This window comes from Macrotis lagotis, chromosome X, assembly GCF_037893015.1.
Source record: "Macrotis lagotis isolate mMagLag1 chromosome X, bilby.v1.9.chrom.fasta, whole genome shotgun sequence".
NCBI classification, from domain to species: Eukaryota; Metazoa; Chordata; class Mammalia; order Peramelemorphia; family Peramelidae; genus Macrotis; species Macrotis lagotis.
This window is the reverse complement of record NC_133666.1, coordinates 328,653,174-328,677,444: the sequence shown is the minus strand read 5'-3', so window position 1 is coordinate 328,677,444 and position 24,271 is coordinate 328,653,174. Positions and strand designations below refer to the sequence as shown.

At 36.8% G+C, this 24,271-nt stretch overlaps 1 protein-coding gene across 1 annotated transcript; it reads right to left on the bottom strand.

Annotated features, from left to right (window-relative positions):
- Window positions 1-8,751: 8,751 nt before the first annotated feature.
- On the bottom strand, window positions 8,752-24,022 carry LRRC14B (leucine rich repeat containing 14B). Its single transcript, XM_074206375.1, has 2 exons — window positions 22,643-24,022; window positions 8,752-12,619 (listed from the first exon to the last, which is right to left on the bottom strand). The coding sequence occupies exons 1-2, from the start codon at window positions 23,545-23,547 to the stop codon at window positions 11,974-11,976; spliced, it is 1,551 nt and encodes a 516-aa protein (XP_074062476.1). The 5' UTR covers window positions 23,548-24,022; the 3' UTR covers window positions 8,752-11,973.
- Between the last annotated feature and the right edge of the window lie 249 nt (window positions 24,023-24,271).

Here is a 24,271-nt window from a genome sequence, read left to right as displayed (position 1 = left end):
GAGTTAAACTGAGAAAGAAAACTATAGACCTATCTCCCTGATCAATATAGATGCAAAAATCTTAAATAAAATCTTAGCAAAATGGCTACAACAAGTTATCACTAGGATAATACATTATGACCAAGTAGGATTTATCCCAGGAATGCAGAGTTGGTTCAATATTAGGGAAACTGTCATAATTATATCATTAACAAACCTATCATCAATCATATGATTATATCAACAGATGTTGAAAAAGCTTTTGACAAAATACAGCACCCTCGTACTAAAAACATTAGAGAGCACAGGAATAAATGGATTGTTCCTTAGAGTAAAAAGCAGTATCTATTTGAAACCATCAACAAGCATTATATGCAATGGGGATAGGCTAGAGGAATTCCCAATAAGATCAGGAGTGAAACAAGGATGCCCATTATCACCACTACTATTCAGTATTGCTTTAGAAATGATAGCTTCAGCAATAAGAAGAAAAGGAAATTGAAGAAATTAGAATAGGGCAAGAAGAGACAATACTCTCACTCTTTGCAGATGACATGATGGTATATATAGAGTATCCCAAAAAATTACTATAAATACTTAGCAATGTTAGCAAGGTCACAGGATATAAAATAAACCCCTCATAAATCCTCAACATTTCCATACATGACTAGAAAAAGATGCAGCAGAAAGAGCTAGAAAGAGAAATCCCATTCAAAGTAACTTCAGACACATAAAATACCTGGGAGTCTACCTGCCAAGGCAGAGTCAGAAACTTTTTGAAAACAATTTTAAAATACTTCTCATACAAATAAAATTACATTTAAATAACTAGGCAAATATCAATGGCTAATAGATAGGCCAAGCTAATATAATAAACATGACAATTCTACCAAAATTACCGTACTTGTTTAGTGTCCTACCAATCAAAATTCCAAAAAATTAATGAGTTAGGGAAAAAAATGTAAGTAAATTCATATGGAGAAATGAAAAGTTGAGAATCTCCAGGGATTTAATGAAAAAAAGTGCAAAAGAAGGTGGCTTAGCCCTAACAGATCTAAAATTATTAAGCATCAGTCATCAAAACTGTCTAGTATTGGCTAAGAAATAGAGTGGTGAATCAGTGGAATAGACTAGGTATAACAGCAAGAATTGATTATAGTAATCTGCTGTTTGATAAATGCAGAGTCCAGCTATTGGGATAAAAACCCTCTCTTTGATAAAAAAAAATTGTTGGGAAAATTGGAAGTTAGTATAACAGAAACTTGGATTAGACCAGCACCTCATACCCTATACCAAGATAAGATCAAAATGGATACAGGATTTACATATTAAAAAACAATATTATAAGTAAACTAGGAGATCAAGGAATAGTGTATCTGTCACATTTATGGAAAGGGAAGCAGTTTATGACCAAGAAAGACATGGAGAACATCATTAAAAACAAAATTAGACAATTTTGATTACATTAAATTAAAAAGCTGTAACCAAAACCACTGTAACCAAGATCAAAAGAAATGTAGTAAATTGGGAAACAATTTTAACAACTATATAGGACAAAGGAATCATTTCTAAACTATATAGAGAACTGAGTCAAATTTTTAAAAAGACAAGCCACTCCTTAATTGACAAATGGTCAAAGGATATGCAAAAGATATGTAAATTTACAGATGAGGAAATCAAAGAGATCCAGTCATAAAAAATTGCTCTAAATCACTAATTATTAGAGAAATGCAAATTAAAGCATCTCCGAAGTATCACTTCACACCTCTCAGACTGGCCAATATGACCAGAAAGGACAATGATTAATGTTGGAAGGGATGTGGGAAATCTGGGACACTAATATATTGTTGGTGAAGCTGTGAACTCATCCAGCCTTTCTGGAGCGCAATTTGGAATTATGCCCAAAAGGCAATAAAATTGTATATACTCTTTGATCCAGCTACCTACTACTGGGTCTATATCATGAAGAGATTATGAAAAAGGATTAAAAACATCACTTGTACAAAAACAGTCATAGCAGCCCTGTTTATGGTGGCAAAGAATTTGAAATTAACTGAATGTCTTTCAATTGGGGAATGGCTTAATGGCTGTGTTATATGTATGTGATGGAACACTATTGTTCTATTAGAAACCAGGAGGGATGGGAATTCAGGGAAGCCTGGAAGGATTTGCATGAACTGATGCTGAGCGAGATGAGCAGAACCAGAAGAACATTATACACCCTAACAGCAACATGGGGGTGATGTGATGGTCAACCTTACTGGACTTGCTCATTCCAGCAGTGCAACAGTCAGGCACAATTTGGGGGTATCTGTGATGGAGAATGCTATCTGTATCCAGAGAATGAATTGTAGAGTTTGAACAAAGACCAAAGACTATTACCTTTAATTTAAAAAAAATTATCTCTTATTACATAATTTTGCCATCACTTATACTTTATGTTTCTTCCTTTGAGGATATGATTTCTCTCTCATCACACTCAATTTAAATCAATGCATATTGGAAACAATGGAAAGACTAATAGACTGCCTTCTGTGGGGGGTGTAGAGAGGGAAGCAAGATTAGGGGAAAATTTTTAAAATTCAAAATAAAATCTTTCTAAAAAAAGATATAATAATACTAGAAAAAATAGAAGAGCATCTCATCAGAAAAACAACTAATCTGGAGAACAGAATGAGAAGAGACAATATTGTTGAGTTATCTGAAAGTTATGATCAGAAAAAGAATTAGGAAAATTGCCCTGAAGTTCTAGAACAAGAAGGTAAAGTAGAAACAGAAAGAATCCATTAATCACCTGAAAGAGATCCTAGGAAGAAAATTTTAGAATTTCCAGGTTAAAGAGAAAATATTGCAAGCAACAAGAAAAAAAATGTAAACACTGCAGAAAAGCAATCAGGATTTCGTAAGATCTAGCAGTTCCTACACTGAAAGACTATAGGTCTTGGAACATTATGTTTCTTTTTAAAAATGTTATTTTTCCAATTACATGCAAAGGTAATTTTCAACATTCATCCATTTGCAAATTTATGAGTTCCCCATTTTTCTATCACTCCCCCCCTACCCTGGCAGTAATCAGTCTTGGTAAAAGTTGTACAGGAACATTACATTTTAAAGAGCAAAGGAGATGGGTTGCATCCAAGAATAACTTATCCAGTAAAATTGAACATAATCTTGAATAAAAAATAATAAATTTGATGAATTAATAGACTTTCATGTTTTTGTAACAAAAAAACCAAAACTCAATGGAAAATTTGATATAAATGATCCAGAAGAAATATAAGGAAATCTTTAAAGGTTTTAAGGTTAAACTGTTTACTCATGATATATGAAAATGTTATCAGTATTTTAAAAAATTATCATAAATAAAGGTAGTCAGGAAGCTTGTTTACTTAGACTTATTTTGCTTGAACCCAGAGAATATAATTAAGATGACGATTTCATCTGATAAAAGGAAAGACTGACTCAGAACTTGAGTTGTCCAAAAGCTGATGAATCACCTCAGGAATGGGAGTGTTCACCGTGACATGTTCAGATATGGGATAACAGGACAACTATATTTGGATTCAGGAATTCTATGATTTTTACATTTCCATCTCCTGGTATTCTGTCCATATAACCCCAGATTCCTTTCCTCTGTAGTATCTTACTGTAGAATGCTAGATAAAAGTGAAGAAGAGGGGTAGGGACAGTAGATAAATACAAGCCCAGTCTGGAGCTTCTGTTTCAGCTGCTATGTTGATGATTTGGATGCATACAATTTAGATTAGAGGCAGCAAGGTGGTGCCATGGATAGAGTGCCTGGTCTCATGTGAGGAATACTCATCTTCCTGAGCTCAAATCTAGGTCCAGATACTTATTAGTTGTGTGATCCTGGGCAAGCCACTTAACTCTGTTTGCCTTGGTTACTCAACTGGAAAAAGCTGGAAAATGAAATAGCAAACCACTCCATTATCTTTGCCCCAAAACCCAAAAAAACTCATGAGTTGGACACAACTGAAAGAACAGATTAGGTTAGTATGGCATAAAAACAGAGAAGCCAGGAAGTCTTTTGAGATCTGCCTCTGGTCTCTGGCAAGTGCTCTTCTAGACAGCTTTCCAAAACTGTAAGTTGTAGAGAAAGATCTGATTCGAACTGGTCCAGGGAGCTTCTTATACCAATGAAATCACAAATTCAGACTCTAGCCCCGAATTTAAGGTAGAGGGAATTGCTAAATAATCTTCCAAGACATCTATTGTCTTCTTAGAGAGCCAGGGCTGTAGATTCGTCTTATGTTAGCTTGGTCTTACTAGAGTGAGCTTAACTCTATGTCCTCTTTATAGCCTGGAGACGTCTTTGTAGGCTTCTGATTTCTTATTCCACTCCCTGGCCTCCTTGCTAATCCTTACATAAAACATGCCACTCAGGCTGGGCATTTTCACTGGTTATCTCCCAAGCCTCTCCTCCTCACTTCTGCCTTGGTGTTTCTCCACCTTCCTTCAAATCCCACCAAAAGTCAGACCCTCTACAAAAAGCCTTTCCTGATCCCCCTTACACCTTCCCTCTGTGGTTATCTTCTATTTGTCATATGTATATATATATATATATATATATATATATATATATATATATATATATATATATGTGTGTGTGTGTGTGTGTGTGTGTATCTTGTTTATACATAGTTGTTCGCATGTTTTCTCCCCCATTAGTCTGTGAGATCCTTGAGAACAGAAATTATCTTTTACATCATATTCCTGATTAGCAAAATACCTGTTACACAATAGATACTTTAAGAAAGCTCGTTGACTTGACTCTCATTGCAGATCACATGCATTGTGCCCCATTATCTGTCTCTATGTCCTTAGAATGGAAACAGTGAATAACTTAGCTTTTAAAATTTTGATTTGTAGTAAAAGCCTCCAATTACTATAAAGCAGAATCATTAAAAGTCGCAAAATGCAAAGGAGGCTTTCAGATGCCTACTGAGAGCATCTTCCATTAAGCTTTCAGTATCTGACAGTTTGATTATCTTCAATGGAAATCTAGTTTATCCTGCATTCCTTCATTGGGCAAGAATCCCCAGTATAACAGCCCTGACAAGTAGTGACTCATTCTCTGCTTGAATAATTCCAGTTATGAGATCTTAATTACTTCACAAGGCAGCCCATTTAATTGTTGGACAGCTTTACTTATTAGAAAGTTTTTCCTTATATTAAAACATTTATTTTTCAGGATATCAAAGGAAAATCTAGATTTTGCTAAATTTCCTTTTCATTTGCCTTTAAACCTCAAAAGAGGTAAGGGACTGAATGTAGTGTGGGAACTGTATTTGTTACAGAACTCTGCATTAATTTACTATCTATGGAAAGATCATCAATATTCATTCCAAAGCAATCTTCAGTGCCATCTCAAGAACTTGTGACTGTTGAGGGTTCAGCTGCAATACCCATCTTATATTGGTAAAATCTCTTCATCTTTCTGGGCCTTGGTTCAAAATATATAATGTTGGAATCAAGAGGGCCTGAGTTCAAAAAATGGCTATATGACCTTAGGATTGCCTCAACCCCCCCCCCCAAAAAAAAAAAAAACAAACTACATAACTAACAAGAATATAACTCCAGAAGAGACCTTGGAAATCATCTAGTCCAACTGCCTCAATTTTCAGGTCCAAAGGTCCAAAGAAATTAAATGACCTGCTCAATGTCCCATTTTAGATCAGAGAACTAGGTTTTGAAACCCAGGTTTTTCTGGCCTCAAATCTAGTGGGTTTTTTTCCTCTACTGACAGAAGCAATTGGTTTAGGTAGTTCTTGAAGGTTTCTTCTAGTCCTATTGTTGTACAACTCTTATAACCTATTTTAAGAAAAACCTAGAAGGTTGACCAGAAGGGAAAAAAATCCAAGTCAATGCTAAACAATTTTTGCATTTTCTTGTCTTTGCTACTTTGATAAATTGTGGTGCAATGGGAAAGAGCATCAACTTTGAAATCAGAGGAATTGGGTTCAATCCTACACCCTACAAGCCTTGAACACATGACTCAGCCTCCTTGAGACTCAGTTCCTCGTCTGTTAAAAGAAAGGAGCTAGATTAGATGACTTTTGTCTAAAGGGCTACAAAAGCCCTTTCAATGTTAAGATTTATGTGTGCAAGTTAATTATTTGGCTATGATTGCCACCTAGTGGTCAAAATAATTATTTTTCTAGTTGGCTGAAATTTTCACAGAAAAATTCCATAGGATCCTCTCATTGGTAGTTTACATATTTAAAAATGAAATATGTTGATTTGTCTTGTTTCTCAATTTTTGAATAGAGTTGGTTTTTCTTTTCTTGTTATGTGTTTGCTCATTTAGGAAAAAACTTTTCTAAAAGTTGAATTTGCTCAACTTTGCTTGTTTTGTATTACTAAAGGTTTAAATTTGGAACAGCCCTTGAAATCCATAATGAAATATCCATAATAAAATATCAATTTTGGAAAGTAATTTGAAATTATGCAAAATTACAATTGATTTTTGACACAGAGATTCCATTGGTTATAATATACTCCAAGGTTGTGGTTGATTTTATTGTTTGTCCTTAGTTCTTTTTTTTCTTTGCAAGGCAAACGGGGTTAAGTGGCTTGCCCAAGGCCACACAGCTAGGTTATTATTAAGTGTCTGAGACCGGATTTGAACCCAGGTACTCCTGACTCCAGAGCCGGTGCTTTATCCACTGTGCCACCTAGCCGCCCCTTGTCCTTAGTTCTTGAAGAAGATAGTGACATCAGGAAGATGATGCCATGATAGATATATGGTGGGGGGCGGTGCTTTTAATCTCACTTTCTCTTTTGGAGCTATCTGGTCCAGTGGTCAGATAGGACTACTAGAAATGGCCCTGGATGCAGTGGGAGACCTTGGATTTTTAAAGTCAGATCTTTACCAGGTCACAATTTGACCAAGGCAATACTCATTCAGTCATGCAGTTAACTGGGAAAGAGATAAAACAAAGAAGTCAAGAAAGACCACTTCCAAAAAGGGAGGAAACACACACACACACACACACACACACACACACACACACACACACGTACACATAAAATGCTTCAGTATTAATTATAAAGAAACAGGGAAAAGACTTAAATAAGCAGGGCCATGAAAACCACATAATCAATGACCATAATAATATAAACAGGAAAAAACAACCACAAAAGTGAATATTGCTGAATTAAGAAAAAATTAAGTATGGCCCCAAAGAAAAGATATAAAAAGACATTCCTTCCTCATTTCTTTGGTGGGAGGTCCAAAGGTGTGGAATATTGCCTGTATCTTCTTTCAATGTACTAACTTGTTTTCTTGATTTTTTTCCTATTTTTCGTTTTTGTCCTTTAAAAATATTTGTTATATGAGATGACTCTCTGGGAATTCATCAAAGAATCTTCAAAAAAGAAATGCCATCATTGACAGGTTTGCTGAATACCATAAAGACCCAACTTCAGAATGGTTCCTAAAGAATGTGGTTGGGAAATTCAGTCATCTTAGATATTTTTCATTCTTTCATTTACAAATTTTCCCAGAAACAAATAACAAGTCAAAAAGCTCAGACACGGGGCGGCTAGGTGGCGCAGTGGATAAAGCATCGGCTCTGGAGTGAGGAGTACCTGGGTTCAAATCCGGTCTCAGACACTTAATAATGACCTATCTGTGTGGCCTTGGGCAAGCCACTTAACCCTATTGCCTAGCAAAAACTTAAAAAAAATCCAAAATATAGGGTAGTCAACTCTAATCAAACATTGCGTCAATTGTATAACATATATAATTATTATCCAGGATGAATTAATTAGCCTCTGACTAGTTTTACCTCACTATTAAGTATACTTGCTTAGTTGCTCATATTCAGGGAATGAAAACTAATTTTTAGGTTATCTTAAATAAAATGTAGTTCCTCTACTAAAATCCTCCTCTGATACCACATTATGACTTGGAGGTAATCTTGACTTCTCATGTGGCTCCTAATGCAGAGCAAGGGTTGAGTGGCAGCAGAATGTGACAGGCAGAATACTGGTGTTGGGATGAGAGAAACTCGAGTTCAAATCCTATTTTTAATCTATAAATTGAAAGGGGGTGGGTTTAGGGACCTTCCTGGGGATTTACGCCAACTCTAAATCTATGATCATCTAGTTTATAGGATGGCAAGCCAACACGTAGGAGCTGGACAATGGACTTTGTGTATGTCATCTGTGATCAGCCTCGCTAAAGTGTAAACGGGCTCCTTGTCAGGGAGTTGGCCACCAGGTGATGAATGTTGTAATGTATGCAGTGGAGGGCTGACTATGAAATCATATGCCTTTTGAAGCAGTGAGGTAGAACATGATAATTTTGCTCTTTCTTTCTCTACATATGTATTTATTTATCTGTCTATCCTTCCCTAAGTCCAAAGTTAAATATGAATGACTTTTAAGTTTGCTATATTTGTTCCTCTGGATTGGTCATGCCCTGATTCTCATTAGTAACCCAGATAATCCAGAGTTTATTGTAGCATGTGTGTATCTATATATATTCTTACATGAATTGGTTATTCATGTATCTATTTATTCTACTACTTTAAATCATAATCAGTTTAGTATAATGCCTGGTAAATAGAATAAATGTTTAGTGACTGATAAATTCATCATTAAAATGGAAAGGTCTATAGAATTATTATTCCTTTCTTCCTATCCCTATTTTTAACTTTTTTTTCTTTTCTAATATTAGAATGTTCCTCCATGGCCTTTTGTCTTCCATTCCAAGACATTCTGAAGTAGTTGGAAATTGACAGTAATTTTTAAAAAGATTTTATTTTCATAGTCCATGTATAGGTAGATCCTACCTTAAGAAATTCTGATTAGTGAGAGATATTTGGAGCCAGAATGAAAAACTGGAATATTAGGAGATTTTTCTTCCTATCAAAAGGATTCCCTATTTCAGGGGTGTTGTAGAGTGAACTCCATGGAACCTAATTTGATCTAAATTAGGTCTTCTTGACTATAGGCCTGGTCCTCCATCCATTGCACTATGTATCTATCTGCCTTTACATCCTGATTAAGCTTCTCTGGATACTCTTCAGTTTATGACTATCCTTCCTAAAATGTGACATTCAAAATTGAATACAATATTTCACACATGTGATCTTACTAGGATAAAGTACAGTGGAAGCACATTTCTATATTCCCACATATTATCAGCAAATGGCACATAAACTATGGAGTGCCTGGTCTCAAGACTGGAAATCTTCCTCAGTATAAATTTAGTCTCACTTACTAGCTGTGTGACTCTAGGCAAGTCACTTAACACTGCTTGCCTCACTTTCCTCATTTGTAAAATGAGCTAAAGAAGGAAACACTAAAACACTCAAAAATTTTTTCTAAGAAAACCTCAGAGGATTCAAAAGTTGGTCATAAGTGAACAAGAAAATTCTTTTTCTTAATGCCATCTGTGATCACATTTGAATTTTTTGGTTGCAGTATTGAACTTTCAGGCCACTCATTTCCCAAATCTTTTCCTGGTGAATTGCTATCTACCCACTATTAACATGGATTTTAATGAATGAGAGTAATTACAGGGGAGATAACCACTGTACTGGAAAGAAGGAGACACTTTAAGAGATATTTCTGACATAAAACTGGAGGTCTTAGAAACTGATTGGATGTAGGGAGTGAGGGTAAGGGAGAGAGAAGGTTCCATAACATTCTTCAGCTGTCTGTTCCACTCTTCAACAGCTTTCATGGGTAAGATTTTCTGCAGCTTTCACCTGAAAGGATAATAGCATCAACACATGTGGAAAGCAAACATTATATTGGAGAGAATGTTTTTAAAAAAATAGAATCCAAGAGATATGATTCAAGAAATTTACCGGAAAGTGGGACCAGAACTCTGCCTTAGGACAATAACATTTAGAGGGTGACAGTTTAGCAAGAATGTTTAGTAAAAATAAGAAGCTACTATTGTTGATAATACCCATTGGTGGCTCACTAAAATTAATTCCCATTCCATTCAAATGAAGTTGTCTTAATTACTTCTTGTTCTAGTCCCATATCATGAATTAAAAACTTGATTCGAGGACCCATTTTGAATTGCCCCAGTTCTTTTTTTTGCAAGGGGTCCCCAAATTGATACTTATGACTCTGGGAATTAATCATAATTGGCAATTGCTATAGCAAATAATAGGCTCCTAAAATCTTAGAATTGGATATGGCCTTAACAGATGATCTGGCCTGAAACACGAATGCCTTTCTGGTCATAGAAAAATAAATACACAAACAAATTTTCAGGAACTCAGATGTCTTTCATTCTGAATTACACTAAAATAAAAAGGAAAAAGCACATGGTATCAGAACATACATGTTTTATTTCCAGGAAGATTATTTTTGTCACTCAGACCTTGATACAAACTGAATCCCTGTGATCTAAGTTCATGGGAATAGACCTGATGTTTTTTACATGTGGTGATTATATATCCTCCCTGTTAAGTTCATATGATCTAGATGTATGCCATGGACATATTTCACTTGGCTCCACAAACTGTTCTTTATATGTAGAAGATACTGAAAAATTCAAGTACTTGTAACAGATAATTGAACTAGGACGTGGTGATGGTAGTTATGCATGGTGATGGTGACTGGGTTGGGTAAACTTGAAATTGATGTAGTTCCCCTGATTGGGACCAAGCTGCTATGGAGCTACTCAAGTGAATTCTAGAAAGGACAAAAGGGATTTTCTGAAGCTCTAAAACTCAGGGTAGGTCTCAAACTTTAAGGTATGCTTCTCAAACACTGGTTTGGGATCCTTATAAGAACACAGAAATATTAATCAGAAGGACAGAATCTCAGAAGTCATCTAGTCTAGCCTGTTCTTGGCCCTCTATAACATCCCTGAGAAATGGTCATCTATACTTGAAGACTTTCACCTCATACCCTCCCCTCTCCAGCCCCTAAACAAGGTAGCTTTGTTTCAGTATTAGAAAATTCTAATTATAAAGCAGTTTTTCTTTAAATTGAGTTTAATTCTTCCTTATTATGGCTTCTCTTTGGACTATTGACTCTATTCCTGTTTCTAATCACTTCAAAACCAAACCAAGCAACCACATAAACTAAAAAAAAAAAAACACCTTCCTCTGTGTTTTAAAAGACCAAATAGGGACAGCATTAATAGATTATTAATTTGGGTCAAAAATTATACTATAAACACTGTCATATTGTGCCACAAAAGTTCTTCATGAATACTGCAAAAAATAACATACTTGTGAACCATTTGGAGGACTTGCAAACCATCACTAGATCATATCTTGATAACTAGTTCCATAGAGAATTTGTTGATAAGAATGAAAATCTGGTTTGCTTTTCTCACCTTTCCTCTTTCTATTCCTTATTTAAGTTCATTAGCTTGGTGACCAACTTACTTATTCCTTGTATTTTCTTGTATCTCTGTCTTTCTAATTTTTTTTTATCACTGATTTCCTTCTCATACTCATTGTATCCCTGTTGACTTGATATCTGCTACAGTTGCCACCCCCTCCAATCACATACTGCCTTTCTGCATGGTGTGGTCACTTTTCCCTTAGCCAGCACCAAAGGAAGTTTGCTTTGTCTGCAGTAGTCCTCCAGAGCATAACATTTCTTCAGAATGTGCTGGACTGCGAAGCAACCTCTCTGAAGATCTCAGGGACTCTTCCTTCTTCTTGTAATCTTTAATCCAGACTCTCAGAACCAACTATGAAGAGTAATCAATAGCATTCAGGTGTATTTCGAATGTGAACTCCAAGAGAGCAGGAACAGCACTAGGTATTCTGCTTTGTATGGTGCCTAACCTAGTGCCATGAATAAACTGGCATTTAATGAATGCTTGATGATAGTAATAGTGGTGATGATGCTGGTGGTCATGATAAGGGAAGATGATGCTTCATCTTGATTCCATCCCCAACCCAGAACTGATCTCCAGAAGGATAAGGAAAGTTGATGCAAGAGCATCTCATTGTGATGTAGTTTCATGGACTTCTTTTAAGGCACTTAATTCATTTTTTTTAATGCTGTGGTAAAGTTTTCTAGGGCATCTCTGAAAGATTGAAGCAAGAAGGCTCCAAGCTCATTGCTTGTTTCTTGAATATCTGGGTCATAACTTCCAAAGAGAGGTGTGGAAGCCTTGATGTCCTCCCGATTGGCCTGAAGTAGGATTCTTTGAAGTTCTTCTGAAATTTTCTCATATTTCTGGTGATCATATTTGGGGAGGGTAGCATCATCCAATGGGTAATTGACACCATCTGGATAGCAGTCCCTCGGCACTGGAAACTCAATGGATTTCATCTTGGGGAGTTGACAAAAAACACTGAACAGGCATTTCAGTGCTTGTGAGGAAAGTGGGTTCCCAAGAAATTTGAAGACTTGCAGTTTTCGGCAGGGGGTCAAGCCCACGATCATCATGTTAAGGTTTCTGTCCTCAATGTTGCATTCTTCCAAGATCAGGACCCGCAGGGTACAGGAGGCTTGGCTGAGCAGTTTGAAGAAAGTTGATGGATAGAGGTTGACCACATTGTGTCCACTGAGATCCAGCACCTCCAGATGGGGAGCATGGAGGCAATTTGCTAAGTAGGCCATATCTGCATAATTCAGCGAGCAGTTAGACAGGTCCAGGGTTGTCAGGGGTACACTCAAGGGACTACAGTGAAAAATGCAAAAGAAAGTGATTGAAAGAAATAAACAAAAATAGGAATCTACTTTTTTTTAATTTGACACATTCATTAAACAAATACTGCATATCTGAACTGGTTCAGTAGATATAGAAGATTCAAAAACACAAATAAAAGCAGTCCTTGATCTCAAGGATGAGCCAAATTCTTGGCATCAGGAAGCACTAGGAATATGTCATCTCATCTGATCTCCTCAACTATTCCAATTTTCATTAAAGATTCAAATTTGAAGACAAGTGTCCCTCAGGAGACATCCAGTACTTGCCTTCTTTTTTTTTAAATATTATCTTTTTTATTTTTTTTTAGGAATCTACTTGGAAAAGCTTCAGGGTGAAACTTGGTCAACTGATAACCTCGATTTGGTTCCTGATAGTTCTGATCAATGGAAATCTTTCCTCCTATATGAGGAAATTTAAGAAAGAAAAATTCAACTTTGGAGAGAGGGAAAACTCCTCCCCATCAAAAAAAAAAAAAACCCAAAGTAGAAGAAGCTGGAGAGAGGAATTCTTAAGTCCCTCTATCTTCTTCATATTCCATCTCTTGGGCTGATTTGGAGAAAAGGACCATAGAAGCATATTATGGTTCACAGTATGTATCTTAGGAGTTTCAATGTATTTTACTGAGCATGAAAATGGTTGAGTTCCAACCCAGCAGGAAAGGTGGGAAAAGGATTGCATTAGAAGGGGTTGGTTTTGGAAGCATTAGGAGAAATCAGTTTTGGAAGGCTCTTTGTCTTTATAAGAGAAATAAAACTTTATAATTCAACTTCTGTTGAATGAAAGACAAAATGCATATATCATGTGTAGGTGGAGAGGGACTGGATAGCTGAGAGTCCCCTACCAGTGCAGGCCAACACCTCTTTGATTGACAAGTCTCAGAGTGTTTCCTAGAACAGTAGTTTCATTCTCAGTTAGAAACAGGGGCCACTAAACTTTACATAAGAATCTCTGTGAGCTGCATATGGACTCAGGAAACCACAAATATTTACATTTCTTTTTTTATTACTATATCAACACATTAAAATTGGATAGCAATTACATTTTAATCTGGTTGGGATTGAATTTGGGAGAATTGTGGGATACATGTTTTACTGAGAAGTTCTATGACTGCTTTAAGATCAAGATGTATCAGAGGGAGGACTTTATTAGTTTTTCATTTAAAAGAAAATTTATTTTAGACAGTTGGGGTTGAATACCTTGTCTAGGTCACACAGCTAGTAAGTGTTTGAAGCTGGATTTGAACTCAGATTCTCCTGACTCCAGGGCTGATGCTTTGCCTACTATGCCACTTAGCTACTTCTCTTTCTCATTTTCTCTACTCATTGTGCTGATCTACCTCTCTAGGGATTGGAAAATGTTCTTATAGTCTTTAAACTGGAAGAACCTGTAGAGGTCATCTAGTTTAATCCCTAACCTAAATCATATATTTACTCTACACTAGTCCCTATATTTGGTCAGCTAGCCTCTCCTGAAAAACCTCCAGGGGAGTTTTTGTGTTGTCTTATTTAGTAGTAAATTATTTCCAGTGTCATGCCATAATTTATTTCACTGAAGTTTTTCCTCATTTCTCTTAGCATGATCCTCTAGTACCAAGAAAAACAAGATTAATCCCTTTTCTATGTGACAGATCTTTAAATATTTGAAGACACCAATAATTTCCTTCTTAAATCTTCTTTGGGTTAACCATTTCTCCCCTGGCATAATTTCATTCTCCATTCATTATCCTGGTTACCCTGTTTCTCTACTGTACACCAATATTATTCTTAAAATATGGTGCCCAGATCAGTATATAGCATTCCTGATGTGTTCTAAATAGAACAGAGTACAAACATGGCTATAATCTCCCTCATTCTAGGCCTGTCTTTCTTTTTCTGATTCATCCCAAGATCATACTTGGTTTTTTTGATGACTAGGCTATTTTGTTAATTCCTTTAAACTTTATCAGTCCACAAAAAACCCTGGGATCTTTATTCATCTATTTGTTTCCCCATCTGATATTGTTGCAATTGTTTTTTTGAACGCAGGACTTCACATTTATTCCTATTGCTTTTTATCTCACTAATTTCAGCCCCAACATCCTATCCTATCATCTTTTTAGATGCCAGTTTTGTCATCTAGGATATTAGCTTTCCCTCCTAGTGTTTTATCCTCTATGAATTTGATAAGTAATGATTTCTCTGCCTTCATCCAAGTCAGTGATGAACATGCTGAAGAGGCTAAGGCTCAAGACAGCTCTCTGACATCACCATGCTTCCCTACAGATTGATATTGATCCATTAATCATTATATCTGTTCACTCAGCTCTTTGCAAATCTACTTAGTTCTAGTAAGTCCTTACCTTTTCATTCTGTCCACAAGTATATCATGAGAGACTTTATCAAAAAAGCCTTGACAAAACCCAGATATACCATACCTAGCATATATATTCTTGATCCTTTGTTACCATGGAGAAGAAAAGAAAAATTGGTTAGAAAAGCAAAGGATGCTTTCTTGGCAGAAAGACTAAATTTGTTCTATTTGACTTTAGAGGCAAGAACTAGGAGCAATGGGAGAAAGCAAATAGAAAAACAGGTTTTAGTTCATTATTTTGACATTTAGAGCTATTCAAAATTAAACTTAGAGGGATTAGCAAACTATGGGCCAAATATGGCATGCCTCCTATTTTTATATGAACTAAGACAAAGTTTTATGGTATTTAAACATTGTGAAAACAATTCTTAGGTCTTGGGCAGTACAAAAAACAGAAGGCAGCTAGATTTTTGGCCCACAAGCTGTACTGACCCCTGGAGATGATCCAAATAGTGATTTCCCTATAACTAAGCAACCTCACTTGGAGGCTAGGTGACCTCTTGTTGAAAATATTGTATATTGTATATTCATGTTTGAGGCAGGGATTGAACTAGATGACCTGAGGTTCCTTCCTGCTCTGAGACTCTATGGAAAATATAATTTTAAAAAAGAGAGAATTTTACTTTATTAGAAAGGGAGAGTTATTAGATATAAAAGAGAAGGAACAGTTAGATGGTGCAGTGAATAGAGCACCAGCCCTGGAGTCAGGAGGACCTGAGTTCAAATCCAGCCTCAGATGCTTAATAATTGCCTAGCTGTGTGACCTTGGGCAAGTCACTTAATCCCATTGCCTTAAATATATATAAAAAAGAAAAAGAAAACCAACAGAAAGAAATAAAAGGACAGAATATAGTACCTGAAATGCCCAATAGAGATTGAGTTACTATTTTCTTTGAAATGCAGAATTTGGGCTCAGTTTTCATGGTTAGAGCATGCAAATGAGGAATTTAGAGAATGTCTGACAGGAGGTGGGGAGGTATTATAAATGATAACAGGAACCTAGGTTCAGTACTTAACAGACTGCCTGGTAAACAGAAGGTGTTTAATTAATGTGCATTGACTGGTAAGATCAAGAGCAAAGAGCAAGGAAATAATAGATGGTTAATATTTAAAAAGAGAACAAATGAAAAATGCAGTTTCTCCTTTCCTTCCATGCCTGAAACATGATGTTGACTGCTCTCAAATGTGGCACCTTCTGTGCCAGCAGGACTAAGGACTGTGAGTTATTGTGGCCTCCAGAAAACATTCTTACCTCTCACTTTATGGACATTACTGATGAATGTTTCAATCGCATGCATTTTTAGATATATATTTAGTGTGTATGTCCTCATTTCTTTCCTGAACTCTAAACCCTGGTGAGATTTATGTATCCAACAGGTAACAAAGAGCATGGCTGAATCTCTCACTCAAGCTGGGGCAGTTACTTTGAAGAGAGGAGTTAAAGAATACTGCATGGATTTCCATGAGCCCATCAACACGATGGCAATATATTGATACATTCTAACAGTATAAAGATGGATAGTGTTGTAGCTTTGGGTAGAAGAGTCAGAAGTCCCCAAAACAACTATAATTATTTATTAAGTACCATCTTTTATGAGTCAGACATTGAAGTAGGCGATGGGCATACTAGTACATCAAATGAAATGATCCCTCCTCAAAATGAGCTTATAATCTAACATTTGAAGGAGCAAAGAATATAAATTTATTTATATAATTTAAATTGTGTGTATGATTAGAAAGTCTCAGAGCCTTCAATGGACATTAATAAACAAGATAAACTAGTCCTAGGGTGGCACACATGCCTTGTTCTCTTTTTTAAATGCCCAGTCTGGCATATAATTCCAAAATTAAGTTGCAGTTGTTGTTTTAAAGTTTGCTTTTATTATTTTGATTTGGGATTTCATCAGTGTGGGAGCTTCTCACAGCAGCCTGTCCATATCTCAGGAGACAGTTTTATGAATTGTGGCCAAAGATTCACCACTCAGTGGACAATTTTCTGGTCAGGAGCTTTTGTTCCCTGCAAGCTAGAGAACTATGAACACAACAGATATTCTGTCCCAAGACCCAAACTTTAGCTGGATAGAACCTTCAGTCACTAGTATTAGCCTTTAAGGACTCAGAATTACCTCTATACCACAACAGAGGGCTATGACCTGAGTGGAAAAAACTTTTTTTTTAAAAAAATGTCTTGGGTTTGCTAGGGTAGCACAGTGGTTAGAGCACCGGCCCTGAAGTCAGGAGGACCTGAATTCAAATCCAGCCTCAGACTCTTAATACCTAGCTGTGTGACCTTAGGCAAGTCACTTAACCCCATTGCCTTGCAGAAAACCTAAAAAAAATAATGTCTGGTAAAGTTAATTATAACAGGGCTGGTTTGAAATGAGCACAGAGGTCAAGAACATATACAGAGCTCAACATAACTCTTTGTTGGTTAATTTTAGACCACACCTTTGACTAATCAGGATTTATCTACATGCAGAGTAGTTCAGGATAAGAAGGGCACCTTTTGGAGAAATTCTGAGATGGAACATTTGAACTGTTAGCCTTTGGCTCACTGTGTCAGAATGACACATCATTTAAAACCCAACACATGTTAAATCAAAGAGAGAAATCCATGGTACTGGCAGAGGGGTCAGAGAAGTATCTGGTTTCTCAGGCAGAGACAGCTCCCTATGTGAGTTACATATTCTAGTGATCTCAAATTTTATCTCAAAAAGAAAAAGGAAAGAAAAAAAATCATGCCAAAAGGTGAAGAGTGTATTTTCTTTCTTTACACTATGCAAACCATAAACCAGAAATGTGCTAAGATGACATTATTTCCTCTCCCTGTAACATTCTTTTCAAAAATTTTTCCTGATCACATGCAGCTTTCCTTTCAATGCCTGGATCTGTAGGACTAAAGAAAGAGATAGTCTGTAAACATTTAGTAACTAGGGAGGAAGGGAAATGGAAGAGGGATCATTGATACAGAATATATAGATGTATGTATATACATTCCTGAACAGTAATAGTCATAGGTATTGATCAATAAGTCAATCTCTAGATCTCAGGTTCCTTATCTGAAAAATTAAAAGATTTAAACTAATGTTCTCCAAGACCCCTTTTAGTTCTAGATCTAGGAGACTACATAGTGCTTTAAAGACCCTCTTTTGCCTAACACCAATGTTTTTCAGATGAGGAGATCAAGGTGCTGGAGATGAATGTGTTATATCTAAAATATGTAGGAGAAATATGTTCCTAGTCATTGAAAAGGTGTCAGTTGAGAGCATCGGGACACAAGATGAAAAATGGCCTAGTAGAACCTGGGGCTTGTCAAAGGAAAGGAATTGTGAGGATAACTCTTTAATAGGCTGACTTAATCAGAACCCCCCCCCAAAAAAAAACCCATCTAGTCAGTTGTCAGATCTTACCAAAGTTATTATTATTTATTTTAATGGTGTTTGTGAGCATTGCTAACACTGTGAAATATTTCAGAATTCTGCCAGGAGAATGCTAGAATTTGTGGTAGAGAATTATAGCATGACTACCAATCAGCTTGATTACATCTTTAAGAATATATACATCTTCACCTGGGAAGACTTAAATGAACTGATATAAAGTGATATGAGTAGGACCAGGAGAACATTGTACACAGAAACAGCAGTATTTTAAGGATAATCATCTGTGAAAGACTTAGCTACTCTGATCAAGGCTGTGATCTAGGACAAATCCAAACTGTTATGATGAAAGATGCTATTTACCTCAAGAGAGGTAACTGATGAAATTTGAATTCAGATTGAAGCATACTTTTAAAATTTTTTTAAGGCTGTTCTCTTTTGTAACACATTCAATATTAGAGACATGTTTTGCATGATTTCTCATGTATAATTGACATAAAATTATTTGCTTTCAAAATGAGGCAGAAGGAATGAGAGGGTAGGAGAGAATTTGGAACTCAAAATTTTAAAAAATGAATTTTAAAATTTGTTTACTAGTAATTGGGAAATATTTAAATAACTAAATAGGGGCAGCTAGGTGGTGCAGTGGATAGAGCATCAGCCCTGGAGTCAGGAGTACCTGAGTTCAAATCCAGCCTCAGACACTTAATAATTACCTAGCTGTGTGGCCTTGGGCAAGCCACTTAACCCCATCTGCCTTGCAAAAACCTAAAAATTAAATAAACAAATAAATAAATGTATTAAAAGAAAATAATATCTTCAAGTTCTTTAGCTTCAAAGATTGAAAACAGAGTTCAGTTCATAGAAATATAGCATGTTGGGGCTGAAAAGAATCTTTGGGGGGGGGGGTTTATGGATTGACTAGTCAAACTTTTTCAAACTGAAGTCAGGAGAGGGGAAGTGATTTTCCCAGTGACTCATGGACAATAAGTAGAAGAGCCAGGTATCAAGCCCAGGTCTTCAGATTTCCAGTGGAGCCATCATTCTGTTTATCAATATTTTTGTAAATTTTGTAAATGAGCTAATTCTTTTTGATTTTAGTAATTTTAAAAATTAATCATCTTGTATTCAAATGTTTAGAGGCATCTAACTGGTTTAATGGATACAATGCTGGGTTTGAAGTCAGAAGGACAAGAGTTCAAATATGACCTCAGACATTTACTAGTTGTGTGACCTTAGGCAAATCACTTAACCTGTGTTTGCCTTAATCTAAAGGAGAAGGAAAAGCAAACCATTCCAGTAACTTTCCTAATAAAACTTGATTAATAGTATTGGTATGCTTTGTTTTACAGGGTCATGAAGAATTGGACACAACTGAATGACAGCAATATATTTAATATCTAGCTCATGTTAGTGTCTAAATATCCAGTGTATGTGTTCCTCAAGTTTAGGACTGTTTAGCCATTGCTACTGAATGTCTATACCTTTTTAATTGAGAGCAGAGTCCTGAAGGTGTGCTGGAGACATATGAACTTGAACATGTTCAAAACTGAAACTAATTATCTTTCTCCCCACATCCTTTTCTTTTCCAAATCTTCAATTTCTGCTGAAGGCACTACCTTTCATTCTCCCAGGTTCATACATCTCAGAATTATGCTCAAATCTTAACTCTATCTTGATCCTCATATCTAATCAGTTGTTAAATTTTTCTGTTTCTTTTCATATGATTGCAGATTTAGTTCAGGGTCTCATTACCCCTATCCTAGATTATTGTAAGAGTCTTATGGTTGATTTACCTCACTCAACTATATCATTACTCTACTCCCTCCTATATATTGCTTTTGTTGTTGTTGTTTCAGTTGAGTGACTCTATGACCCCATTTGGGTTTTTCTTGACAGAAATACTGAAGTGATTTGCCATTTCAAACTCCAGCTTTGTGAAAGTGATTTTCCTAAAGTATACATCTGACCATGCCATTCTCTTCTACTCTGGCTCCCTTCTGCCTCTAGGATAAAACATTAGCTTTTCTTTTTATATTTTAAAACCCTTGTCTTCTTAGTTTCAGAGGACAATTCTCATTCACCTTCACTCCTCAACCCAGTCAAACCAGTATTCTCTCTTAATTCCATATAACTCTCCTCTTTCTCCATGCCTCAGGACTGGTCTTCTCCCATGCCTGGAATGCATAGTCTTTTTTTACCTGGACTCCTCTCTGGTTTTAAAGTGCAGTTCAGATATCATCTATTACATGAAGTCTTTCTTGATCCTCCCAACTGCTAGTGTAGTTCTTCATCTTGTATTTACTTTGTTTCATTCATTTTATTTATATACCTCCTGCCTAACATAGTATCTGCTACTTAGTACATATAGTCAATTCTCAACTTTCACAGGGATAGTTTTTCTAGAAAATGACACAAAAGTAAAAAACACAAATCTTGATACATTGAACCTATGGCAAATATGGTGTTACTTTCCCTTGACTACTAAGAATCTCTCAATAAAGATTGCTGAAAATATACTTTTCTGCATACAATTCTTGGTAACAAATCATTAATCCTGATAAAATGTGTTTTTCCCAATGCAATAATCATGAAATAATCCATAAAATGCAACATACAACTTTAACACTATTAGATCCTCCATTAAAAAAACACTTTTACACAAAATAAAATTAACATATAAAACATTTTTCTCGCTAATTCCTTAGAATTCTGTGACCTTTTGTGCTAATATCTCAATTTGAAAAATTGATTTTAAACCATATTCACTTTTTGTAACAAGAAATCTACAATACCATAAATATTGAATAGCAAATAAAATTCTTAAAACTATAACATTTTAAACCTGAATCTTACCTTCTACTGTATTGGATGACAATGTGAGGGGTTGTATCATAAGAATTGTTGATTCATTAACACCAGACTTGCAGTGGACAAGGACTGCAGATAAAATTCATGCATGAAGCTTATCTAAAACCTTTATTTTCTCACTATACTTCATCATTGACTTTATTTCTTTGGACTTAAAGTCCAAAGGACTTTCACTATGCTTCTTTTTGGGGGGGGGGTTGATATAAAACTTGAGTTTTTAAGGCAAACAATAAAAATATGCATCAAATGCATGAGGCAATCTTTACAACTGTAGAGTGAACAAGACTAGAGTGAACAAGACCAGTGAAGGCCTAGTAGGATTACAAGCTGTTCCACAAACTAGTTTCTTTTGACCACTCATCTTTTTCTTTTCTGCATATAGCCATGAACGAGCACAGGTTGCTGAAATAAATTTACATAAATGCAAGTAAATGTACTTAAATAAAAGCATTTTGATTGATTTTTGGCAAAAATTTGTAATATCTAGCAAAGAATGCATCTCAGACATTATCAACTAGTGACTTAGAGCAGCAGGTCACAACTATTTGCCGTACTCCCCTGCTTTAGGTACTCTCTAGTACTCCCTCTTATCTAGGGAGTGGAAGAGGTTCAGAATTGTTTATTTACAAACTCACCCTAGATGTATCAGCTTACCATGATGTTTTTCCTCAGCTTATTTTCCTCTAGGCTATGAAACAGGACATCTTTTACTTGCCCAGGGTCTGAGAAGCTATGAGTGTGACTGCCCACTAGATTGCTCAGTGACATCACTTGGTCAAGGATTTCAGTGGAAATCACTGCATCTCCATAGTGGCTTCTGTTTGCCCTGGGTGACCTCTCGATCACTTCTGTCATCCTTTCTCATGCTAAGAGGGAGAGAGCTTATTGCTCGGACCTCTTGCTTCAGCCTCCATTGGCATAAGTTTTTTCTTAGACTTAGACTAAGCAATGTGGTTGAGAATTGACTATATGTACTAAGTAGCAGAAATTCTGAATTTTGACCAAAAGCTTGAAGATATTAAAAAAAGATGTAGATGCCAAGAGGAAACCTCCTGAAAGCTAATATCTAGTAATATCATCTGGATGATTTCCTGATAGAAACAAAAGCTCCTGTTCTCCAGTACTACATGACTTTCTTCATCCTAAAATACACTGATCTTCCTTTGAGATAAAACATACCCCTACCTTAAACTACCCTTTATTTCTGTCCTATCTCCCCAACCCAGACTCCTTTGAGCCCTATATCTGCATGGGAGATCCTGATCTCTGAAACATGCTACTTGACTAGGAAATACTCATTTTGTTTCTCCCATTACCTTCTAAATTGTGTATTTCTAGAAATTTTTCTAGAATCTGTCACTCCAGATTATAGAACCTGCCAGGATCATTATCTCACCTGAGCAGCTTCCGAGTTCTCCCAGTCAATATGGAAAAGGCTAGGCTCAGCTCCCTGAGCTGGGACATCTGGCTCAGCTTCTCCCCAATGGTGGTGAGGATCGACTCATCTTCTCCCTGGAGCCTGCGCACATTGAAAGCTCTTGCAGGCAACGTGAGGGAGACCAGCCGGGGAAAGTCCAAGTGGTTGAGTAACACCTGTAGGTGCTCCATCTCCATGTGCACGTTATGGACGATCTCCAGCTTCTCCAGAGAGTCAGGCTCCACCAGACGAAGCATATAGAAGAGCTTCTTCAGGCCCAGGCTGTCAGCCCGGAAGGCCACGCAGCGCACCCTCAGTGGGGAGTGGCATCTCACCATCAGGGCCTGCAATGCACACTCATAGTTGCCCTCGGTGACAAAGAAGTTGATGAAGACATCTATGCCAATGTCCAAGATGCTTGGGTCGAATGGTCTCCTCTGTAGCTCCACCAATAGATCAAAGCAGAGTGTGGCTAGGAAGCGGGTCCGGCCCCATCTCCCCAGAGATGTCTGGCATTTGCACAGCTGAACTTCCACATCTTGGATGCCTGTGAGATCGGCCGTTCTCAGTTTTTTGGTATAAATTGGAGAGTCATTCAGCACATAGTCTTTGAGTCCCATCAGACAGGCTTCAAGGCAGATCTTGCAGGCCCGGGTGCTGAGGTCTTCTGGGTAGTCTGCTGTTGGCCCCAACAAGTTTCCAAGATTGAATTCTGCCAGGGGCCAATTTTCCAACAAGTCGTGAATCACTTCTCCTTGCTCTAGTAAATAGCTGGCTTTAAACAGGAGGGGGTACAGGTTATATGCCACATTTTGCAGACTCTCCCTGGTCACTTGAGTATTGGATACCAGGGCTTCTGCACTTGCAAACTTCAGAGACTTCATGATACCTCTAGGTACCCACCAGTATGGAGGGGATTGCTCTGTGGTGTTGTTCAGACTGTGGGACTGCTTCTCTGTCCCCTCTATTTTTAGTAGCAGCTGCTTCCCAGGCCTGACAGGGACTGGGTCGGGGGACAGTGGTGAGTGAGCAATCACATGTTGCCATCTGAGTTCTATTTTGGTCCCAGCTTCAGATTATGCCCAGGCTAAGTACTTGGATTTGTTTGCCTGAAGGATCTCTTTACTTTTGGTTTACTGTTATAGTCAGGCAGGCTACTGCAGTAGGAAAACAAGGTTAGTTTACTTTGAAGGTTTAAAAGTCTTTAAGCAGAGGCTGCTTGGCAACCATTTGTGGGGCAGGGGTATCAAGGGGCACCTCGGAACTTTAAAGAGGCAAGGTCACCTAACCTGGGGCTCAAGAAAGAAAAGGGATTCAACAAAGAACACCAGGAAAAAATGTTCCTTGAAAACATGCTGTAGAAAGAATACTTAAATTCATTCCTCAGAAAGGACACAAAACCATTAGATTTAGATCTGAAAAGTCTGGACTTGCATGAACTGATGCAAAGAGAAATGAGCAGAACCAAGAGAACATTTTATATAGTTAACAGCAACTATGTAGCAACAGTGAATGACTTAGCTATTACAAATAGTACAAAATCCAAGACAATTCTGAAGGATTTATGAAGAAAGAACTGATGGTGTATGAATACAGATCGAAGAATAC

Coding starts and splice junctions, on each gene's coding strand:
- LRRC14B (XM_074206375.1), bottom strand. CDS start 23,547: ATGAAGTCTCTGAAGTTTGCAAGTGCAGAAGCCCTGGTATCCAATACT. Junction 12,620..22,642: donor AGAACTCGGAAGCTGCTCAG/GTGAGATAATGA, acceptor TTTTCACTGTAG/TCCCTTGAGTGTACCCCTGA.